Below are 18,729 nucleotides of genomic sequence, written 5' to 3'. Positions count from 1 at the left end.
CTGAAACTGGCGTCTTACGTAATAAGTATTGTATTACCATGCATTGTGTGCTTAGTAATGACCCCGCTGCCACACTTTTATATTTTGTTTTTAAAAAAAAAAAATGTAAGAGGTAATTATAAAATATTAAAATTGAACCAATCCTTTAATTTCCTAAAAAAGTGACATGTTAGAACTTGGACGATGCGGGGATGGATGCCAAGCGTAGTTGAATTTGGATCATTGGATGCTTTGAGAAATGCTCCTAACAATCTCAGTCTGCCAATTTGTATTTGTATAACGATTGCTCCTTTGGTTAAAATTTTAATATGACGAAGCAGAAGAAAAACAAAAAGAAAATAAAGAGAGAACAAATTTATTATTAATGTTTTGAATGCGATCATAACATTCTAGGATGCTGCTTTACATAGAGAAGCCTAAAACCAATACGAGGAAAATAGAATAAATTAAACGATTCAATTCCATTAATTAAGGGTCAAGTAATTAGAACTTAATTTTTAGGAATATCCTTATTGACTCTATTTGACATTAACACCTAAACTTAAAGGACCAAGAAACGAAAATATTATTGTTATTGTTATTATCATTATTATTATATTTTTTTTGAGAAATATTATTATTATTATTGTTTTTTTTAATAACAAAATATTATTATTTTTAGTTTTTACATGTTATTAGAGCTTGTGATTTAATATCATAAATTAATAATAAAAAGCTAGGGTTTAAATTCTTTTTAAGTGTTTTTTTTATTATTATTATTTTTTATTATTATTTTTTTAAATATAATATATTTTCATAGTAAAAATTCTATACTGTTTCTTCTTCGACGCCGTCACCAACGGCCTCTTCACCAGCTACCTCACCGCTGCCGTTTGTTTCACTTGCTTTGTGGTGGTTTTTTCAGGTGTTTGATTTTTTTAGAGGAAAAAAAAAATATAAAAAGAATAAAGAAAAGAAAAAGAAACAAATTGGATTAACATGAAAGCAGGGGGAGGAGTGGTCACCGTTGTTCTCGAAGGCTCAATATGTTAGTCGGAGGAGGATGTTGGCTCCGGACCTAACCTCCACCGACGACATTGCACACTGTCTTCGTACCCATTTCCCTGAATATCGGCGCTCCAGCTTTGACTCCTTTAAACGTTTCATCCAGAAAATCGAAACCGAACTAGGGCCCATAGCTGATCCCAATGACGATGATGATTGGTGAACAGCATAAGAAGAAGAAGAAGGAAGACAGATAATAAGAAGAAAATTACAACCAAGGAAAACGAAAATGATCAAAATGATTAAATTAAAAAAAATAAAAATGATGGTGTGAGTTTTAAGGATCTGGGAGGTATGAAGGAGTTGTTGATGGAGGTAGAGGACACGGTGATTGTGCCTCTTCTTAAACATAGGAAGCTGGTAGACAAGGGTATAGAGTTAAGGATGGGCAATATTCTTTTTCATGGTCCTCCTGGTTGCGGCAAGACCACTTTGGCTCATGCCATTGCCAATGAGTCTTCTTTACCTCTTTATAAGCTTTCCCCTTCTGATATAGGTAATGTAATGTACCTAACTACTGCTACTACTACTACTCTCTCAAAACTCATCTACAATTTATTTTAGTACTTATTTATTACTGAAGAAAACATTAATTCATGTTCCAATATTTACAAATTTACTGGCTTGTTAATTCTATATATGTATAAAATATGTTCACCTGATCATCAGCAGGTGGACCTCAAGAAGAAATCCTTCAAAAACATTTCTCAAAAGCTTACAAGACAGCCCCTTCAATCATATTTATTGATGAGATCGATGCAATAGCTTCAAAACGAGATAATTTACAACTACAATCTGACCGAAGGATTGTGACACAACTGATGAGTTGCATGGATGAATGCCATAGGCATTCCCTGTTGCCTACTAGTCATGAAGATTCTTGCTATGTTCTCGTGATTGGTGCGACCAATAGGCCTCATGCTCTTGAACCTGCAGTCAGAAGACCTGGTAGATTCGAAAAGGAGATTCTTCTTGGTGTCCCGGATGAAAATGCTAGGTTTGACATTCTTTCTCGCAAGCTTAAGCTACCTCCTCATCATCATCAAGCCTCCTCCTCCTTGGACATTCTTAAGATAGCCAGGTCTACTCCAGGTTTTGTTCCCACTGATTTTGATGCCCTGATTTCTCAAGCTAATTCCATTGCCTTACGGAGAGCTATAAACATTAGAAAGCCTAGGGAATCTAGAAATTTTTCTGAAGACGATGGCCATAAGTTGTGGAAGGAAACTTGGTTGGATGATGCTATTGACAATCTCAACCTTACCATGACTGATATCGAGGTGATTCTATTTTAATTTTTAATTTCTTTTGTCAAAATATCTCCTTTTGGAACATTTATATACGTTTTCGGTTTCGTTCAATAGCCATTTTTTTTTCTTTATATGATCTATATTATATATATACAGTCTGTTTATGGTGCGGACGGTCTTCATGCGGACCATAGTATTGGTGATGGTTTTTCATAGTATTGGTGATGATTTTCTAAGAAACCGTCGTTAATAATATAAAAAACCTTTACTAATACTGCAGTTCTCATGCGGACCATCCTCACCGTAGAATTTTCGTATATATATATATATATATATATATATATATATCTATGTTGTGCAGAGGCAATTACAAAGGTTCAACCCTCGTCTAAAAAAGAAGGTTCTTGTGAGATTCCTAATGACAAATGGGAAGATATTGGTGGGTTGCATGATATAAGGCAGGAATTGGAACGATCTCTTATTAATTGTATCAAGTATCCCGAGCATAGTAAGGCAATTCTCTTCCTTGACTTGTATACTATTTGTAATTAAAAAAAAGAAAAAAAGGAAAAACAATTAATACGTCTTTTGAATACTAAAGTGGTGGAACAATTGGGAAGGTTAGCTTGAGCTCCATTATACATACACATATAATTATTATATTTTACTTTTATTATAATCTGCTCCTAAATCATAATCCGTGTATATTGACGGCTGGCTTTGTTTCATTATGAGCTAGCTTGCATAAGTTGCCAATCATGACGTTACACTCCTCAAAAAAAAAAAATAAAAAAATAAAAAAAATAAAAAAAAAAATAATTGAAGAAGAAGAAGAAGAAGAAGGAAGTCATTTGTTTACTTCTGTATTTAATTAATACTTTGAGCTAAATTTATTTAGTTTATGATTTACTCCTTGGTTGAATTTAATTGCTGGGTGTGAGTATTCTTAAATATATTTACCTTACGTACCGTTATAGAGATGTGGAAGGGCCATCGAAACAGGATTTTTATTATTTGGACCTAAGGGCTGTGGTAAGACATCAATTGCAAAGGCTGTTGCTAATGAAGCAAGAGCTAATTTCATTTATATCCAGGTTTGTACAATTTATTATTATTATTTATATCATTCTCTTTTTCTCTTTACAATACAAATTTAAAAAGTGTGAAGATTATATTCATACGATAATATGGCTTTTGCTGATTTTTGCACTCAGGGTCCAGAACTTTTGGATAAATATGTTGGAGAAAGTGAAAGGGCCATCCGAACCTTGTTTAGTCGTGCAAGGACATGTTCACCATGCATAATTTTCTTTGATGAGGTTTGTTGTGGTTCGTTGATATTGGTTACGAGTAATATTTAATTATTTGAGCTTACTATATATTAATCAATCAAACTAATTAGTAAATTCATCTTCCGGAAAAAAACTAATCAGTAAAATCAATGACTAATTATGTGAAGTCCAGCCGCACCATTTTTCTTCTCATATTTCTTCTCTAAAGTGGTCAGAGAACCACAACAAATTAATTATTATCGATCATTATTGTGATGAAGTTGCTAGGATCAAGTTGCTTAGGAAGAGAGCTCTTTTAGGTACAAGCACTACTTGTTAAATATATTAATGGTTTAATGGGAGAAATAATGCAATTTTCTTCATTAAACCTCTAGGTTTCTTGTTTCCATGAACAAATCGACTCGATTGAGATACCATGTTAGTCCTTCATTATTGTTGCAACATCACATGAGTCGGAAAACTTTAAATTTGTTTCATATTACATGAAGAACTTCTACTATTTGATTTTCTCTGGATGTTATTTTTCTGCAAACTTTAAGCTTTAATATGGAAAAAGTAAAAGATTTGCAGATGTTTGTGTACTTCATATAGAGTCTTTAACATTTTATATTTTACTTTATATCATTCAATGGCTTGAATTTCTTTCCCAAACATGATAAAAATAAAGAGGGTAATTAAGAGATACAGATGAAGAGACAATAGGCTTTGTCTTCATTATGCATTTTAGAGACTGAAATATTGCAAGGCGGATTTTTGACACTTTTTTTTTTTCTTTTCAACAAATTTTTTTTTTTCTTTTTAAATGATTGGTGTAGATGGATGGCTTGAGAGAAAAGAGAGAGTTCCAGAAGGGACGAGTGGTTCAGCAGCTAGTGACTCAGGTGATTAAACATATGAATTTTAAGCGGCCAATCCTTCTTTAACATATGAATTTTGCAAAATCATATTCCTATATTTCGAACAAATAAAATTTCTTTGCAGTTACTTACGGAGTTAGATGGAAGAAACAAACGGGATGGTGTATTTGTAATTGGTGCCACAAACAGGTAAAACCAAAATATTCTTCCTTTGAATTCTAAAATTTTCTTTAATTGCATATTAGAAGTTGAAGAATATCATAATTTATATAGACATGGCAGCTACAGAGTAGTTAAATCATACATTTAATTTCTTGCAGAATCGATCATATAGATGAGGCCTTTCTGCGGCCAGGTAGATTCTGTAAACGTCTTTATGTACCACTGCCCGGTCCAGATGAACGTGGAATGATCTTAAAAGCTCTTGGAAAGGAGAGACCAATAGATCCTACTGTGAATTTGATTGACATTGCAAAGATGGAAGCTTGTGAGAATTTTAATGGGGCTGACCTTTATCATCTGGTTAGTTTAATTCCCCTCTCTCTCTCTCTCTCTCTCTCTCTCTCTCTGTGATATGGAAATCATGGATATATTTTCCTTTATGTGGATAAACATGGAAGGGTGTTATTTGTTTATTGCAGATGCGCGAAGCTACACTTGCTGCTCTAGATGAAGCAATAGCTAACAGCAGTACTTCGGATACATCTCAACGGACAGTCAAAGTGAAACACTTTGAGCAAGTTGTCACTAAAATCTCCCCTTCTGTGTCAAAAATGGTTTGGAATTTGTGCATCTCTTCTCTGTTTTTCTGTTAAAAAGTATATATCTGAATTAAGTGTCAAAACATCTCATCATCAATATCATTAACATCTCTCTCTATTTGCATTGTTTGTTCTTGTTTTGGCGGCTGCTGGGTGCAGGAAAAAAAGCTGCAGTGGAGGTTGGCTAAGAGGTTCATGGCGTGTAACCTGCAAAGAAACACAACAGAGGGACATTCGGAATGAAGAAGTGTTTCACCATTAATCTTAGGCCAAATAGGTTTATTTATTTATGAAGATGAATACTAATGGGAGTCAAGTAGTCAGCCGGCCAATATCTATTGTCAAGTCTCTAGCAGGAAGGCCTTTGTGACATGCATCTTTATTTCACAAATGAATGAAGGAAGTTCAGATCATCTAGATAGTCAGCTAGAGACCTTTTAGATTTGATTTATGCCCTTTCGTATAGAGCAACCATATTTTCGTACAATTTTGAAAATTGTTCATATTATGAGATGAACTTTACATAGAAACCATTCCAATGAAAATTCCTTGGTTTGGTCTACATTAAGAATTGCTTTTATTTATTTTAAGTTTTTATGGACAACCTGTCAGTCTAAATAAAAAGAAATGAAAAAACCAAAATTATGTTGGCTAACGTGTAGATGGAATTGTACAAATGCCCAAAAAGTTGGACGATATTTTTCTTTTAAGAGATGATATTCAAGACCATTATAATATTTCTTTGAGAAAAAAATCCAGAGATTGGAATAATACCTCGAATTGTACCTCGTGTATGAATTTGGATAATTCCACATATTGATATCACTACGACATTAGATGGAAAAACAATTTAATGCTCGATAGCCTACATCTAAAAGGCAATATGTTGAAAATTGAATGAAGGAGCCAACAAAAATATTATTCTTGTATTAGGCTGGACCAAATTCCACCGAAGACAGCGAAGGAGAACCGTTACCAGATCCACTATCCAGAATTAGTAGTTCAGACAAGTCATCACTCTCAAAAAACGCTTGGTGAAGGGCCTTAACACATGTTTCGGCTTCACTATCATTTACTATCAATGAGATGTTTACCTGATTAGATCATAAATGCGGCAACTCTTATTAGACACAAAAAGAAAAACAGTTGTTAAACACCAGAAAAACAAAATGTAGATGTAAGAAGACCTTGGATGCTCCTTGTGAGATCATTTGGACATTGACTTCAATGGTTCGAAGAACATGGAAAACCTTGCCAAAAGGAAGCAAAATATGTGATAGATATAGAAAAAGAGAAATAGGAAGATAAAAAGAAATGTCTATTTAGCTAGTCTCCTGAAATTTGCTGGTAAGATAAAACACCTTCTCTAGAATCAAGGAAGAATACTCAACATTCCCAATGAGAGAGATGATTGATCTATGCTGCAGAAGATTGACCAGTGCAATTTTTTCAAGCTCTTCCTCAACGTGGTCAAGTTCCTGTTATAAGTTTCATTTGGATTTGATATTAGAGACGTAAATGAGTTACCCTATTGAGGCCTACAATCTGTTTTTTTATTTTTCTTTTTTTATCATTATGATACTCAGTTCCAGACATTTTCTCCAATCAGACTTACTTGGATTCAATGTCGTTGTGAATTCATAGAAATGGAAGAATGGTTAAGAATCTAAACTAAAACATCAATTGTATGCTTGCCTGTTGGATTAGTTCTCTACTCCAAAGTTTTGATGGATCCAATGTCAGAGATATACTAACTTCGCTGGTAGCAACAACATCCACAGAGATGCCCAGATCTTCAAAGATTGAGAAAACCTGAATTTTTTTATTTTTTTATTTTTTGAGGGGTGGGGGGTGTCGTTTGAATTGCTATCAAAATATCAACAAGAAGTGTCAAAAGAGCAAAAACAGCATATCAAAGTAGCCACTCACCTTTGCAAGGAAGCCCACTTGACCAAGCATACGGGTACTGACGATATCCAACATAGTGACATTCGGCTTCAAAACTATGCTGGTTAGAAGGGCCTGAAATTAATTTGATATTAAACAATAAAAGAAAAATATTAAGCATGTATAGATTTGTCTACATGCTTCAGTTCTTTTGTTGCCAGAAAACTATATTGCCACAAACCTCACTCATATCTCTTGTTTTTGTGATGAGGGTACCAGGAGCTTTAGGGTTGTAAGAGTTCTTGACCCTAACAGGAATATCACCCTCTCTAGCTGGTCTCATGGATTGTGGATGTAGGACCTGCAAATTCATGGTAATTAAACTCTACAACATGGAGAAATAATGGATAGAGGCCTTCTAAAGAAAAGTTAGTTTCAACTCCAGTTTTGTTACAAAACTGTGATGTTTTAGCCACTCAAATAAACAAAAAGAAACAAGAGAATCTAACCTGAGCACCGAAGTACGCGAGCTCAGCTGCCTCATCAAATGTCAAATAAGGTACAGGTTCTGCAGATGGATATATACTAGGATCACAGGTCAATACACCATCAACATCCTTCCACACCTATCAAAAATGTGAAATAAGATGGTACATATGTAAGCCTAACAATATTCAGAAAACGTACTACCATAGGCTTTTATATCAGGGGAGAAAAAAAAAAAAAAAATCATATTTTCACTTGTTATATTCTACATAGAATCCAAGCCATGTGGTGCATATGAATATAAAATTATTTCCTATGCATACGTTTTCCTGTGGTATATGGAAAAAGATCAACTCTGACCTGAATTTCTTGCAAACCTAGGGCTTTACCGATGGTTGTTGCTGTCAAATCACTACCACCTCTACCGAAGGTTGTAATTGCACAAGATTTCCAACCCTACAGTTGAAACATATTATCCAGTTTGTCAGCCTAGCTAACAAATTGTAAAACATAAAGTGGAATTCAAACATTGATCAAAGTATTTCAGCAGCAACACAAGTGCAATAGCTAGAAACCTTTCCAAGGAAGCCAGTAACAATGGGAATTGCAGGATCAGTAATCCAATCACCATGCAAAGTTTTTGCAACAGCCGGGTAAGTTGCTTCCAATATATCTGCATTTGTGAAGTCGTCTGTGGTTATGAAACCAATATTAAATGCATCATACTGCAAAAGGATTATTGAGAAAATTTTGTTAGTGTAAAAAAATAAATTTTGAAAAATATTCTAATCACAGCTGAGACTTAAAGAAAACAATTAATTAAGAGAAAAATCAAACATGGACGGGAAGTTTGTTCAATATATCCTATTAACTTATGCTGGTTCCTTTTCTACTAAAATGACAAATGAAAGTTTGATTTCCAGTTAAACAAAAAACAGGAGAGACACAAAGGATCATCAAATCAAGAATAAATCGATAATCAGGAATAGACGTACTTGGCGTGCTTTAACACCAATTTTGTTCAGGTAAGCTGCAAATATTCTTGTAGACATACATTCTCCAAATGAAACCAAATAATCTCTGGTCCGGAGTGTTAACTCTTTCATCATAGCTATCCCCTTCAGAAGTTGCTCCAGTTCCTCTAAATGTGCTGCAAAATATTCAGAGGCAAATACCAAATATTCCAATTAATAAAAAAATAAAATACTCAATCCCAAAAAAAAATTTCAAAGTGCAGACACTTCATTGTTTCATTTTAAGGTTTAAACCTTGATTTGTATGCATGAATTTATAGTAAAACGTACCGGAAATTACAGAGCGATCAACTCCAAGTTCATCAACAGTCCTGATTCAACACAGACATACATGCTAAATAGAAAATCTAATCCTGGTTGAATTCCCAAACTTTTTCACACGTATTTTCACGTAGGAAGAAGATACTGAAGCACATGAGCTAACCTGAGATGCAGGTCTTTGATAAAACTCAACTCCTGGATTTCAGATGCATTCGAAACACCGCAACTAACAGCCTTCTCTCCAGCCTATATACATCACCACCATCCAATCTAATCGCACAATTATACAATGAAAGGTAACAGAAACCAAAGAGTGAAGAAGTTGTGCAGTACCAGTAAGAGGTTGTTGGTGGTTTTTCCCATGGCAGAGAGAACAATCACAGGCTTTTCTTCGGGAAAGCTCAGAATGAGCTGCGCAATTTCCCTCATCCTCTCTGCCGAAGCAATCGAGGATCCACCAAACTTCATTACGCAGGTTAATTCTCCTTCATCCGAGCTATGCCTATCTGTTTCTCTTTCTTCTTCTTCTTCTTCTTCTTCTTCTTCCCCGAGCACAGCTTCAATTCTCTTCTTCTCGCTCTTCAATCTGAACGACGTTTGCATATTTGCATTCTCCATTGCCACAAGAAATGGACGACATGGAGAAGCCGCAAACGATAACGACGAAAATCGCGAAAAATGCAAATTTCTAGGAATTTCACAAAAGCAGGGAGTTCTTACACAGCGGAAACGCAGCGACGCCTCCATTTTGATATTCTGAACCGAATCCAAAATCAGTGTCGATCAATTGTATTATCTAGGACTATGGTATACTTTTATTCGATTAGAAAATGTCTCGGAGTTATTATTTTCTCGGCAACCAAACGATACAGCAGAAGCTTCTGGATCAGAAACGGAAAATTAGAAAGAACGAAATAATTAACAGCGAAAAAAAAAAAAGAAAAGAAGAAGAAAAAGACTGACTTAGAATTAGAAGTCAAAAAAAGAAAAAAAGAACAGAAACGAAGCCGAACCGTCGGGCACCGCCAGTGTTGCGGCTAATTCAACGTCGTGAGTCTCAGCACTTTTAGCACATCTGAGGAAAACTTACAGTGGACACGATACAGCGTGTCGTTTCCCGCGAATATATATACGACGCCGTATTTTTTACTTAAGGCTGTCCGTAGACAGTACACTATGCACTGTGCATAATTTGCAATTCGAAAGAGACCTTCCATCCACCCTTGCCAAAGCAATATAGATACTTCCAACTTCCAACTTCCAACTTCCAAACTCCGAGTAGCATCAGAAAAAATAAAAAAAGAAAAGAAAAAAAAGAAAAAAAAAATCTTGTTTATTTATTTCGAATGTTTTCGATAATATCCCAGTGTTCTTTGCTCCGTTCTTATCCATCACAGGTAGCAGCAGCTCACGATGATCAGGTTCAGCCTATTACAAAATCTGCGAATTTTGGTCGAATCCCTTCATGGGTATCTCTGAACTGCACTCCTTCATTGCAAAAAACCCGCCAAACTCAACCAGGCAAAGTCGAAAATATGCATTTGGTTTCTTTATCCAACCAAGGAAAGCTCAAAGAAGCTGTTGAATTTCTCAAGCGCATGGATGAGGCTGGTGTTCCAGTTCGTCCCCATTCCTATAAGTGCCTCTTTGAAATGTGTGGAAAAATGGGAGCTTTATCGGATGGAAAATCCATATACGACTGGTTGCGAAGTACAGCCAAGGACCCGCCAGAGTTTCTCCGTAATTATGTACTCCGGATGCTTTGTGATTGTGGGAGTCTATTTGATGCACAGACACTGTTCGATGAAATGCTTGAGAAGAATCTGGTTTCATGGAATATCATGATATCTGCTTATGCAGAGAAGGGACAATTGGATAAAGCTGTCCAGTTCTTCTGCAATTTGCAAGAGTCTGGAATTAAACCGGACCCATCTACTTTTACTAGTCTCTTAAGGTGCTTCAATGATTATTCGCTTTTAGACGTTGGGAAACAGATTCATTCTTATGTTATAAAAACTGGGTTTTCTAATGTTTTGGTTGACCCGGTGATCTTGAATATGTATGTAAAATGTGGTTGGTTGGAGGGTGCCGTGCTTGTTTTTGATTCAATGGCTGATAAGAATGTTGTGGGTTGGACAGGGTTGCTGGTGGGCTACACCGAAGCTGGAAAACTGAAGGATGTTCTGGCATTATTTGCTGAGATGGTAAGAGAAGGTGTAGAGTTGGATGAGTTTGTGTTTTCGATAGTCCTTAAGGCATGTGGTGGTTTGGAGGACTTAAACACGGGAAGGCAAATTCATGGTTATGGTATTAAACTTGGGATGGAATCTGAAGTTTCAGTAGGAACTCCTCTAGTAGACTTCTATGTCAAGTGTGCAAATTTAAGTTTTGCCCTTAAAGCGTTTAAGAGGATACGTGAACCAAATGATGTATCTTGGAGCGCTATTATCTCTGGATATTGCCAAATTGGTGAATTTGAGGAGTCTCTTAAGATCTTTCAGTCAATAAGGCACAAAGATATTGTTTTAAACTCATTCATATATACTAGCATTTTTCAAGCATGCTCTGCGCTTGCAGATATTAATTTGGGAGCTCAAGCTCATGCTGATGCGATAAAGAAAGGGCTAGTTGCATACTTGTACGGGAAGAGTGCTATGGTTACCATGTATGCAAAGTGTGGAAGATTGGACTATGCATATCGAGTCTTTAAATCTATAGATAATCCTGATACTGTTGCCTGGACTGCTATAATATGTGGTTATGCTTATCATGGTGATGCTTCAGAAGCTCTTATGCTTTTCAATCAAATGCTAGACTCTGCTGTGAAGCCAAATGCGGTTACATTCATAGCAGTTCTAACTGCTTGTAGCCATTCAGGTATGGTGACAGAGGGCAAGCAATACTTGGAATCAATGAGTTGTGAATATGGTGTGGAGCCAACTGTTTATCATTATGATTGTATGATTGATATATACTCCCGCGCTGGGATGCTAGAGGAGGCTCTTGAATTGATAAAGAGTATGCCATTTGGACCTGATGCGATGAGTTGGAAGAGTTTATTGGGTGGATGTTGGATGCATCGAAATCTTAAACTTGGCAAGATAGCCGCTGAAAACCTCCTGCAATTGGATCCGGATGATACTTCTAATTATGTTATTATGTTTAACTTGTATGCGTCATTTGGGAAATGGGAAGAAGCAGCTCAATTTAGAAAGATGATGACAGAGAGGGACTTAAGGAAGTCAGTTAGTTGCAGCTGGATCACTGCCAAAGGTAAAGTGCACCGGTTTATGGTAGGTGATAAACATCATCCTCAAACAGAAGAGATATACTCAGTGTTAAGGAAGTTCTGCGTTTCTCCTAAGATCTCCAAAGATTCTCTTCTAACCGAAGATGACATGTCCTGTGGTTTTCCTGAAAGGGAAGAACAACTTCTTGATCACAGTGAGAGATTAGCCATTGCATTTGGTCTTATCTCCATACCTAGCAATTCCCCAATAGTGGTTTTTAAGAATATTAGGGCGTGTAAGGATTGCCATGATTTCGCAAAACACGTTTCCACAGTAACAGGACGCGAAATTGTCATAAGAGATTCCAATAGGTTTCATCACTTTAAATCAGGGGAGTGTTCTTGCAAGGATTACTGGTAACTATTATTGTCAGTCAAGTAGACTTCCATTCCATGGCCATCAAGTTTGAAAATGGGAAGGGCATTTATTTGTTTTGCGTTTGTACAATTCTTGCTCGTCAAGTTCTTTGGAAAGAGATGTTCATTAAGAAGAATTTGGTGGGTTCCTCCAATAATTTGACAATGAAAGCGCAGAATGGTGGGGGCTGGCTTATTATTTGCCAGGCATCATAGCAAGTGAACCAATCCTGTTGAATTCCCGTTTAAGGGCCTACAAGTTTCAATCAAAACCAACCACTCTTGGAAGGGCATTGGCATGTGATCCTGGTAAGTGATTTTTTGATCTATCACTGGCGGGTCTTACTTTCACTGGAAAGAAAACTCATGGCACTGTGAACCGACACGTTTATGTTTGAAAATGTCCACATTTTTTCGTTTTGTCATGACGAATTCCAAATTTATTTATGTGGCTGAAAACCCACAAAAGCGACCCAGGGATAAACTCCCTGTTTTATTGTCCTTATCCAGTGAAAGAGCGATGAGAACCTCGTTTTAACGGTATTTCCATTCTTAAAGTAAATTTCAGAACCTTACAGTTTAGAATCTTGATGTCAATATGATATAATTGGTCTGTTTGCTGATTAGTTTGATTGTTTTCTAGTGGTTTTGCTTAATTTAGTAAAATTCTAACCGAAATCCGGGTCACTTACTCTTTGACATAGTAGAAATGTCACCTCAGTTTCAATTAGCGTTAAATACAATTGGAAAAAGAAAATGTTTCTTTAAGCCATTGTGACATTCTTTGATCTAGAATAACTGGCAAAGTGGTAAAAAAATAAATAAATAAATAAAAATCCTCCTTAAGCCAAATATTATCTATTAGTTGGTATCTCAGAATAAAAAAAATAAAAATAAAAAAAGTAAATTTGCTTCATGGACCAGATCTTTTGTGTTATTGAAGGACACCACGAAGATCTACTTTACTAACCATGTTTTGGAATTATGATACATGCAGTGCATGCCTTCTAAGATGCGAATAAATTATATAGAAAATTGGAGGTGCACATCTCAATTTTTTAAATGGTCAGAGCTAATTTTTTTTTATTTTTTTTTTCCCAAAAATAGAGTATTGATTGGACTCAAGTTGCAAAAACAAAATGGCAGAAAATATATACATTTACAAAATCCCATTAAAGTTGTTAAATTTCAAGCTTAAAATATTAAAAAAATATATATATGGACCAAAAGAAAAGAGAAAAGGAAAATAGAATAGAATATAATAATTTATAATCTTGTTGGGATCCAGGCAACGACGCAGACGAAAAGAAATTAAAATACTAGCGAGCACACCCTTACTTAAATGATTGCGTCATCAAAATGTCGTACAGAAATCCGCATCGAATTTGATCAAATCAAGAAAAGTTTTTTAGGATAATACATTAAAAAAATGAGTAAATAAATACAACAGAATAGCTTAGACAAGAACATGGTATTGGAAAGTTGGTTGGATGGAAATGTTACTTTCAGTTGGCGCGAAATCAAATGTCGTTGTTAGGATAAAAATCCCTACCCCCAGTTCTGCGGCTACGATGTTCTCACCTAAGCTAACCAACTTCCTCTGTCGCCTTCTCTCCCTTCCATTATTTCCTTTTACTTCTTTCACTCTCACTTATCTTCAATTGGACTCGTTTCTCTAGCTGGGTTTCATTTTTTCCCTTCAAATTTTATATAAAACCTTCAGCTTTTGGGAGCTTTTTAATCTCTTTTCCTTCTGTTGCACGCGTAAAGAACAGAGCTTTTCTGGGTTCAGCTTGTCTTCGTTTGTGTTTCATTTCCTGAGGTAAGTTGTACTGATTTTCTGTTCTGTTTCTTTCATTTTCACCTGTGGCTTGGTAAAAAACTGAAAAGAAGAAAAGTGAAAATGAAAAATAAATAAACAAATAAATAAATAAATAAAAGCTATTTTGAGAATCTGCTCAGAAAGCCATTAAGAAACCCAGATTTATTTTCTTCCAATATTGATCCAAAATCCAATTCCTCAAAGCATCCTAGTTGGATTTAATCTTTCTTCCGTTTCTTTAGCATTTGTTTGCAGTGTATAAATGAATACAGAGGCTTTAACTGATTGGAGAACTGTTCTATCTAGAAATGTGCGGTAGATGTTAATTCCTTGTACGTCAAGAATGTCTTCTCTGCTAGAAAACGGGGCAAAATCAAATTTATTCTTCAAAATATGATAACTACGTTGAACTTTTTTTTTTTTCTTTTTTTCCCTCAATGCATATATGTATGCTCTTTTTACCATCAATAAAGAATGCATTTGATTAGGCATCGAATGGATGTAGTTTAATTTCCTTTAGTTTGGCATGTTCAAACATGGATGATGGAGAAACAAAACGTTCGACCGGTTATGGCAAGCCTCCATGGATGTTTAAAGGAAGGTAAGTGTCAAAAATACTGAATTTCATTGTTTATGACGAACAATAAATAAGTTATTGATTTTATGGCTCCTTTGAAAATTCTCTCTGTGCAAACCCAAAAAAAGAAAAAAAAAAGAAAAAAAAAAAAGTGATTTTTCTCAAAAACATGTTTTTTTCTTGTCAGCGCTTTGTATCAGCTACACCTTGTGAGAGCAGAAACCGCTCGAGCATGCATCCCAAAGGAGTTCAGATTAGTTGAAGCATTTGGGTACTTAATATTCTCTGAAATTGTTTTGAAAACTATAGGAAAATAAATTATAGTTATTTCATTTACATTTGCTTGTCCCAACCTAATATCAAGTTTTTATATGATTTAGTCCCAACTCGTTCAAAACTTATATTGCTCCAAAAAAATTCCATGTTTCACCATGCAAGTGTAAACTCTGTAGGTATACTCTTGGTGGGTTTTTTCTCGCCAGCTATGATGACAGTCCTGCTGGAGTCTTTGATGAGGTTTCGGAAGTTTGCTTTCAGTTTTTGCTAATTCTTGAAAACATGAGTACGGGGTAACCTGTGCTTGGAATTTTTTTTTTTTTTTTTGTGTGTTTTGGACTTGTGTATGGTTTTGCATAGTTACTAACGGGATATTTGTTTGTCTTTTCCCAGCTTGTTGTGATTGCTGGACTTGTATGGAGCCCACCAACATCTTGCGCGTATGTTTTCCACAACCTTATCATTCTTCTTTATACTAATCAGGCAAAAACTCAGAAGAGTCATGATTTGAGAACTTGCTGTCTTGGCTTGAGCCAGTAAAACTGACTAAGCTTTTACTGTTATAAAAATTATACTGTTTTATGGTCAAAACTCTTTGTATGTAAATATAGTACACCATTATAAATACTTTTTGTAATAGTGCCAAGGCAACTGAGGTCAAGTTGCCAGATCTTAAAGTGGGAGAGTTGGGTTCTTGAAGTCAGGTAAACAATCGAGTCCTTGACCCACTTATTCCACTGGATTTTCCACTTTATAACTGAAACCAATATTGAAACGTGTCCGGCCAATTATTTAGTTTGGTCATTGACCAAAAAGAGTTCAACAAAATGGCTGCAAAAACTGTGCAACCAGAATCACATTTTTTTTTTTTTAATCATTTTTATCTAATATATAATAATGTATAAATTAAATTATGAGCAGTTTACCGGTTTTTGGATCAACAGGTGGGCCACCAAGGTGCTCGTGAACAGTGATGCAGCTTGTGATCATGGAAGGAAGGTGGGGTTTTATTCAGCTCATAGCACAATTCTAAATCATCTGTTTCTTAAACCATTTCCTGGAAGTTCACATCTAGCATAGACTGAATTGCTAGGCCACCTGTTTGTTCGTTCAAGTAAAACGTGAATAATAAAACGAGAAATGATTTCAGAACACAAGGAAAAGTTACATTATATTCCCTTTTTGTCTGTCATTTACCATGGATACTCCAAAAGCTGGGACCTTCCATAACTTCACAGACTCCATAGTCATGTTGCTATAAGAAATCAAGATTAGGATGTTGTACAGGAAGATGGTGTTAGTTTTCCCTTGAACAAGTCATAATTTTACAAATTCCTTTCATGAACGAGTCTAAGCTTATTGCTTACAATCATCTCTTGCAGGAAGTAGGGCTTCCAAGTCAGGTTGCAAGGTTTTCAAAGGTAGTAAGCCTTGTTACTTCATTGTCACTGATAGTAATATGCAAAGCTCAATCTATGGACCTTCATTCTTAGCTTGCTTAATTTTTTATCTATTTTACAAACAGAGAATAACAGCAATTCCAAGGAAGGAAAAGAGTGAGCACATTGGATTTCTCGATATGATCGGTATGAGTGATAGCTTCTCTGATTCAAAGGATCATATGGATGTTCAAGTGACAGAAGTCAATGGTCCTGCTGCAGAAGATGACTCTTCTATCAGCCTTACCACTTTAGGTGAGATTTGTCAATTCAGTTTTATCAATATGTGTTGGCTATTTTAAGATTGGCCACTTTTTTTCGTCTTTTTTTTTTTCGTGCATTTAACCATTACTTTTTATTTTTTTGTTCTAGTGAAAAAAAAAAAAAAAACCTTTTCTCGATGGAGAACTTGTTGCCATAATTACTATGCGTAACCAACCCATATGTCTAATTCTCTTGATATAGCATACCAACATATAACACAGCTGGGCCTCCTACAATCACTTATTATAACTATATTGGGATTTTTAGCCCGTGAAGAGTATGATTCTTTTTGAATGGAAATTCTATGCATTTCAAGGAATGAACCTGTAAAGTGTCATCTAATTTGGACTTGGAGGTCAAGAATCCCAAACCAGTAAGCATCCTCACGGTGATGCTAATTGAACCTCTTCAATGCCCTCAACATAAGCATATTTCTGATTCCTAATTACCATCTGGTGATTTAGTAAATTTCAATCTGCAAGAATTATGAATGTATATGTTAAAAAATTGTGGTTTCACATATACAGAGATCTATCCCTTTCCTTTGAGATGCTGCTGTTTAAGACATGCATTAGCTGTTTTTCTTCGAGTGTAGGTGTGAGAAAAAGGTCTAACAAGGGTAGAGGTTCCGGTTTTCTGTATATGATCCATCACAGGCATGCTTGGTCAAGCTTCTATGCTTGTTACATAAATGAAAGATAAATAAATAAAAAAAGAGCCTTCTATCCTTGTTGATGTGATCTGATGCGGTGCCCTTTTTGCTGGTTACACTGCCTCAGTGTGGTCCTTGGCCTCCTCCACCTAGAATAATCTGTAGATTCTTTGTAAAATAAGTGAAACTTGATCTTAAAGTTTAGTTTTATTTATCTTTTAGGTAAAATAGGAATTAACATGCTTCCCAACAGGATAGGAATCGGGGAAATACTTACCTTATTTAATTCCATGATTGGACCAATTCTTTACTATAACGTTGGTGTTTCTAAATGCTTTATCATCATCATTCTTCCTTGTCAATTAATAGCTTGGTGATTGCAGTGCCTGCGCTGAAATATGACAAGTGGATGGGGCCAACCATTAAATTGTCACTTCCAAGTTTTAGGTTAATATTTCTTTAGAGCATGTGTTTCTTGGGGTCCCTATCTATAAGAAATCATGGTTTTTAATTGCTTTATGTTTTGAAATTGCAGTGGCCGTACAGAGTATACTCCTGAAATTCTCAAGTATTCTTGCAAGATCCAGTGCAGGTCTTTCTTTCTTCTTTTTTCTTTTGTTTTTCCATCTCAGAATCTGTTGCTGTTAACACCGTTTGCTGATCAAATTCTGGTACAGAGTGAGAGCCGTACAACCTGCAAAAGTATCTAGTTCAGATCCTATGCCAAAAAATGACAAAGAACACTCAGAACTTCATAGTTGTTGCACCAGAAAATTCGCAGATAGTGGTCGAAACCTCAGCACAGCAATAATGTTATCTAAGCCCATATTAGCATTGAAGTTCAGTTGTATGACAATGCAGGTTGAAGCTCCTTCCATAGTTTCTGACTGTTCTAAAAAATCTCTAAGAACTTGTTGATCAACTGGTCTTCTTCGAAGGCGAAGCAATATCTAATATATTGAAGCTCCCATCATAGTTTCCGACTGTTCTCAAAACTCTCTAAGAGCTTGTTGATCAACTGGTCTTCTTCAAAGAAGAAGAAATAACTAATATATATATATATATGTATAATTATTGGTATATCATATATATATATATATATATTGTATCTTGCATTGGTGTATAATGATATCAATTCTAGGATTCAGTTCTTTCTATTGTTTGTTTAATAAACATATACC

The 18,729-nt window shown here is 35.4% G+C and overlaps 4 protein-coding genes across 10 annotated transcripts; 3 read left to right on the top strand and 1 right to left on the bottom strand.

Annotated features, from left to right (window-relative positions):
- Positions 1-1,299: 1,299 nt before the first annotated feature.
- On the top strand, positions 1,300-5,768 carry LOC107429705 (cell division control protein 48 homolog C; the record flags this gene model as incomplete). Its single annotated transcript, XM_060813212.1, has 10 exons — positions 1,300-1,540; positions 1,714-2,324; positions 2,658-2,807; positions 3,272-3,388; positions 3,509-3,613; positions 4,402-4,467; positions 4,568-4,632; positions 4,764-4,965; positions 5,085-5,219; positions 5,364-5,768. Coding segments are annotated over 10 exons (1,776 nt in total), but the record flags the coding sequence as incomplete, so codon positions are not given.
- LOC107429704 (aspartokinase 1, chloroplastic) lies at positions 5,273-10,025 on the bottom strand. 3 transcript variants are annotated; one of them, XR_007237532.2, is made up of 15 exons: positions 9,886-10,025; positions 9,206-9,753; positions 9,036-9,118; positions 8,882-8,922; positions 8,573-8,727; positions 8,153-8,302; positions 7,938-8,033; positions 7,601-7,717; positions 7,333-7,452; positions 7,134-7,226; positions 6,900-7,016; positions 6,566-6,682; positions 6,392-6,454; positions 5,979-6,298; positions 5,273-5,411 (listed from the first exon to the last, which is right to left on the bottom strand). XR_007237532.2 is itself a non-coding variant. In XM_016040441.3 (14 exons), exons 2-14 carry the CDS (start codon positions 9,617-9,619, stop codon positions 6,134-6,136), a joined length of 1,731 nt encoding a protein of 576 aa, XP_015895927.1. In that variant the 5' UTR covers positions 9,620-9,753; positions 9,886-10,025; the 3' UTR covers positions 5,919-6,133. The 3 variants fall into 3 exon arrangements, 2 of the variants coding, with proteins under 2 accessions (XP_015895927.1, XP_024933795.1); XM_016040441.3 differs by lacking the exon at positions 5,273-5,411 and having other exon boundaries at positions 5,919-6,298; XM_025078027.3 differs by lacking the exon at positions 5,273-5,411 and having other exon boundaries at positions 5,919-6,298; positions 9,836-9,971.
- A 177-nt stretch (positions 10,026-10,202) lies between these two features.
- LOC107429703 (pentatricopeptide repeat-containing protein At5g13270, chloroplastic) lies at positions 10,203-13,132 on the top strand. Its single transcript, XM_016040440.4, has one exon. The coding sequence runs from the start codon at positions 10,219-10,221 to the stop codon at positions 12,520-12,522; it is 2,304 nt and encodes a 767-aa protein (XP_015895926.3). The 5' UTR covers positions 10,203-10,218; the 3' UTR covers positions 12,523-13,132.
- On the top strand, positions 12,687-18,703 carry LOC107429713 (protein NEOXANTHIN-DEFICIENT 1). 5 transcript variants are annotated; one of them, XM_025078029.3, is made up of 12 exons: positions 13,801-14,340; positions 14,583-14,672; positions 14,861-14,941; positions 15,105-15,188; positions 15,370-15,433; positions 15,587-15,633; positions 16,138-16,192; positions 16,576-16,614; positions 16,719-16,887; positions 17,932-17,995; positions 18,084-18,140; positions 18,226-18,703. In XM_025078029.3, exons 3-12 carry the CDS (start codon positions 14,877-14,879, stop codon positions 18,464-18,466), a joined length of 885 nt encoding a protein of 294 aa, XP_024933797.3. In that variant the 5' UTR covers positions 13,801-14,340; positions 14,583-14,672; positions 14,861-14,876; the 3' UTR covers positions 18,467-18,703. The 5 variants fall into 5 exon arrangements, with proteins under 5 accessions (XP_048318386.2, XP_024933797.3, XP_015895937.3 ...); XM_048462429.2 differs by lacking the exons at positions 13,801-14,340; positions 14,583-14,672 and adding an exon at positions 12,687-12,827; XM_016040451.4 differs by lacking the exon at positions 14,583-14,672 and having other exon boundaries at positions 13,803-14,340; positions 14,846-14,941.
- The last annotated feature ends 26 nt before the right edge of the window (positions 18,704-18,729 follow it).

This window comes from Ziziphus jujuba, chromosome 12, assembly GCF_031755915.1.
Source record: "Ziziphus jujuba cultivar Dongzao chromosome 12, ASM3175591v1".
In the NCBI taxonomy this organism is placed as follows: domain Eukaryota; kingdom Viridiplantae; phylum Streptophyta; class Magnoliopsida; order Rosales; family Rhamnaceae; genus Ziziphus; species Ziziphus jujuba.
The sequence above is the reverse complement of the archived record's forward strand: the minus strand, read 5'-3'. Positions and strand labels throughout refer to the sequence as shown.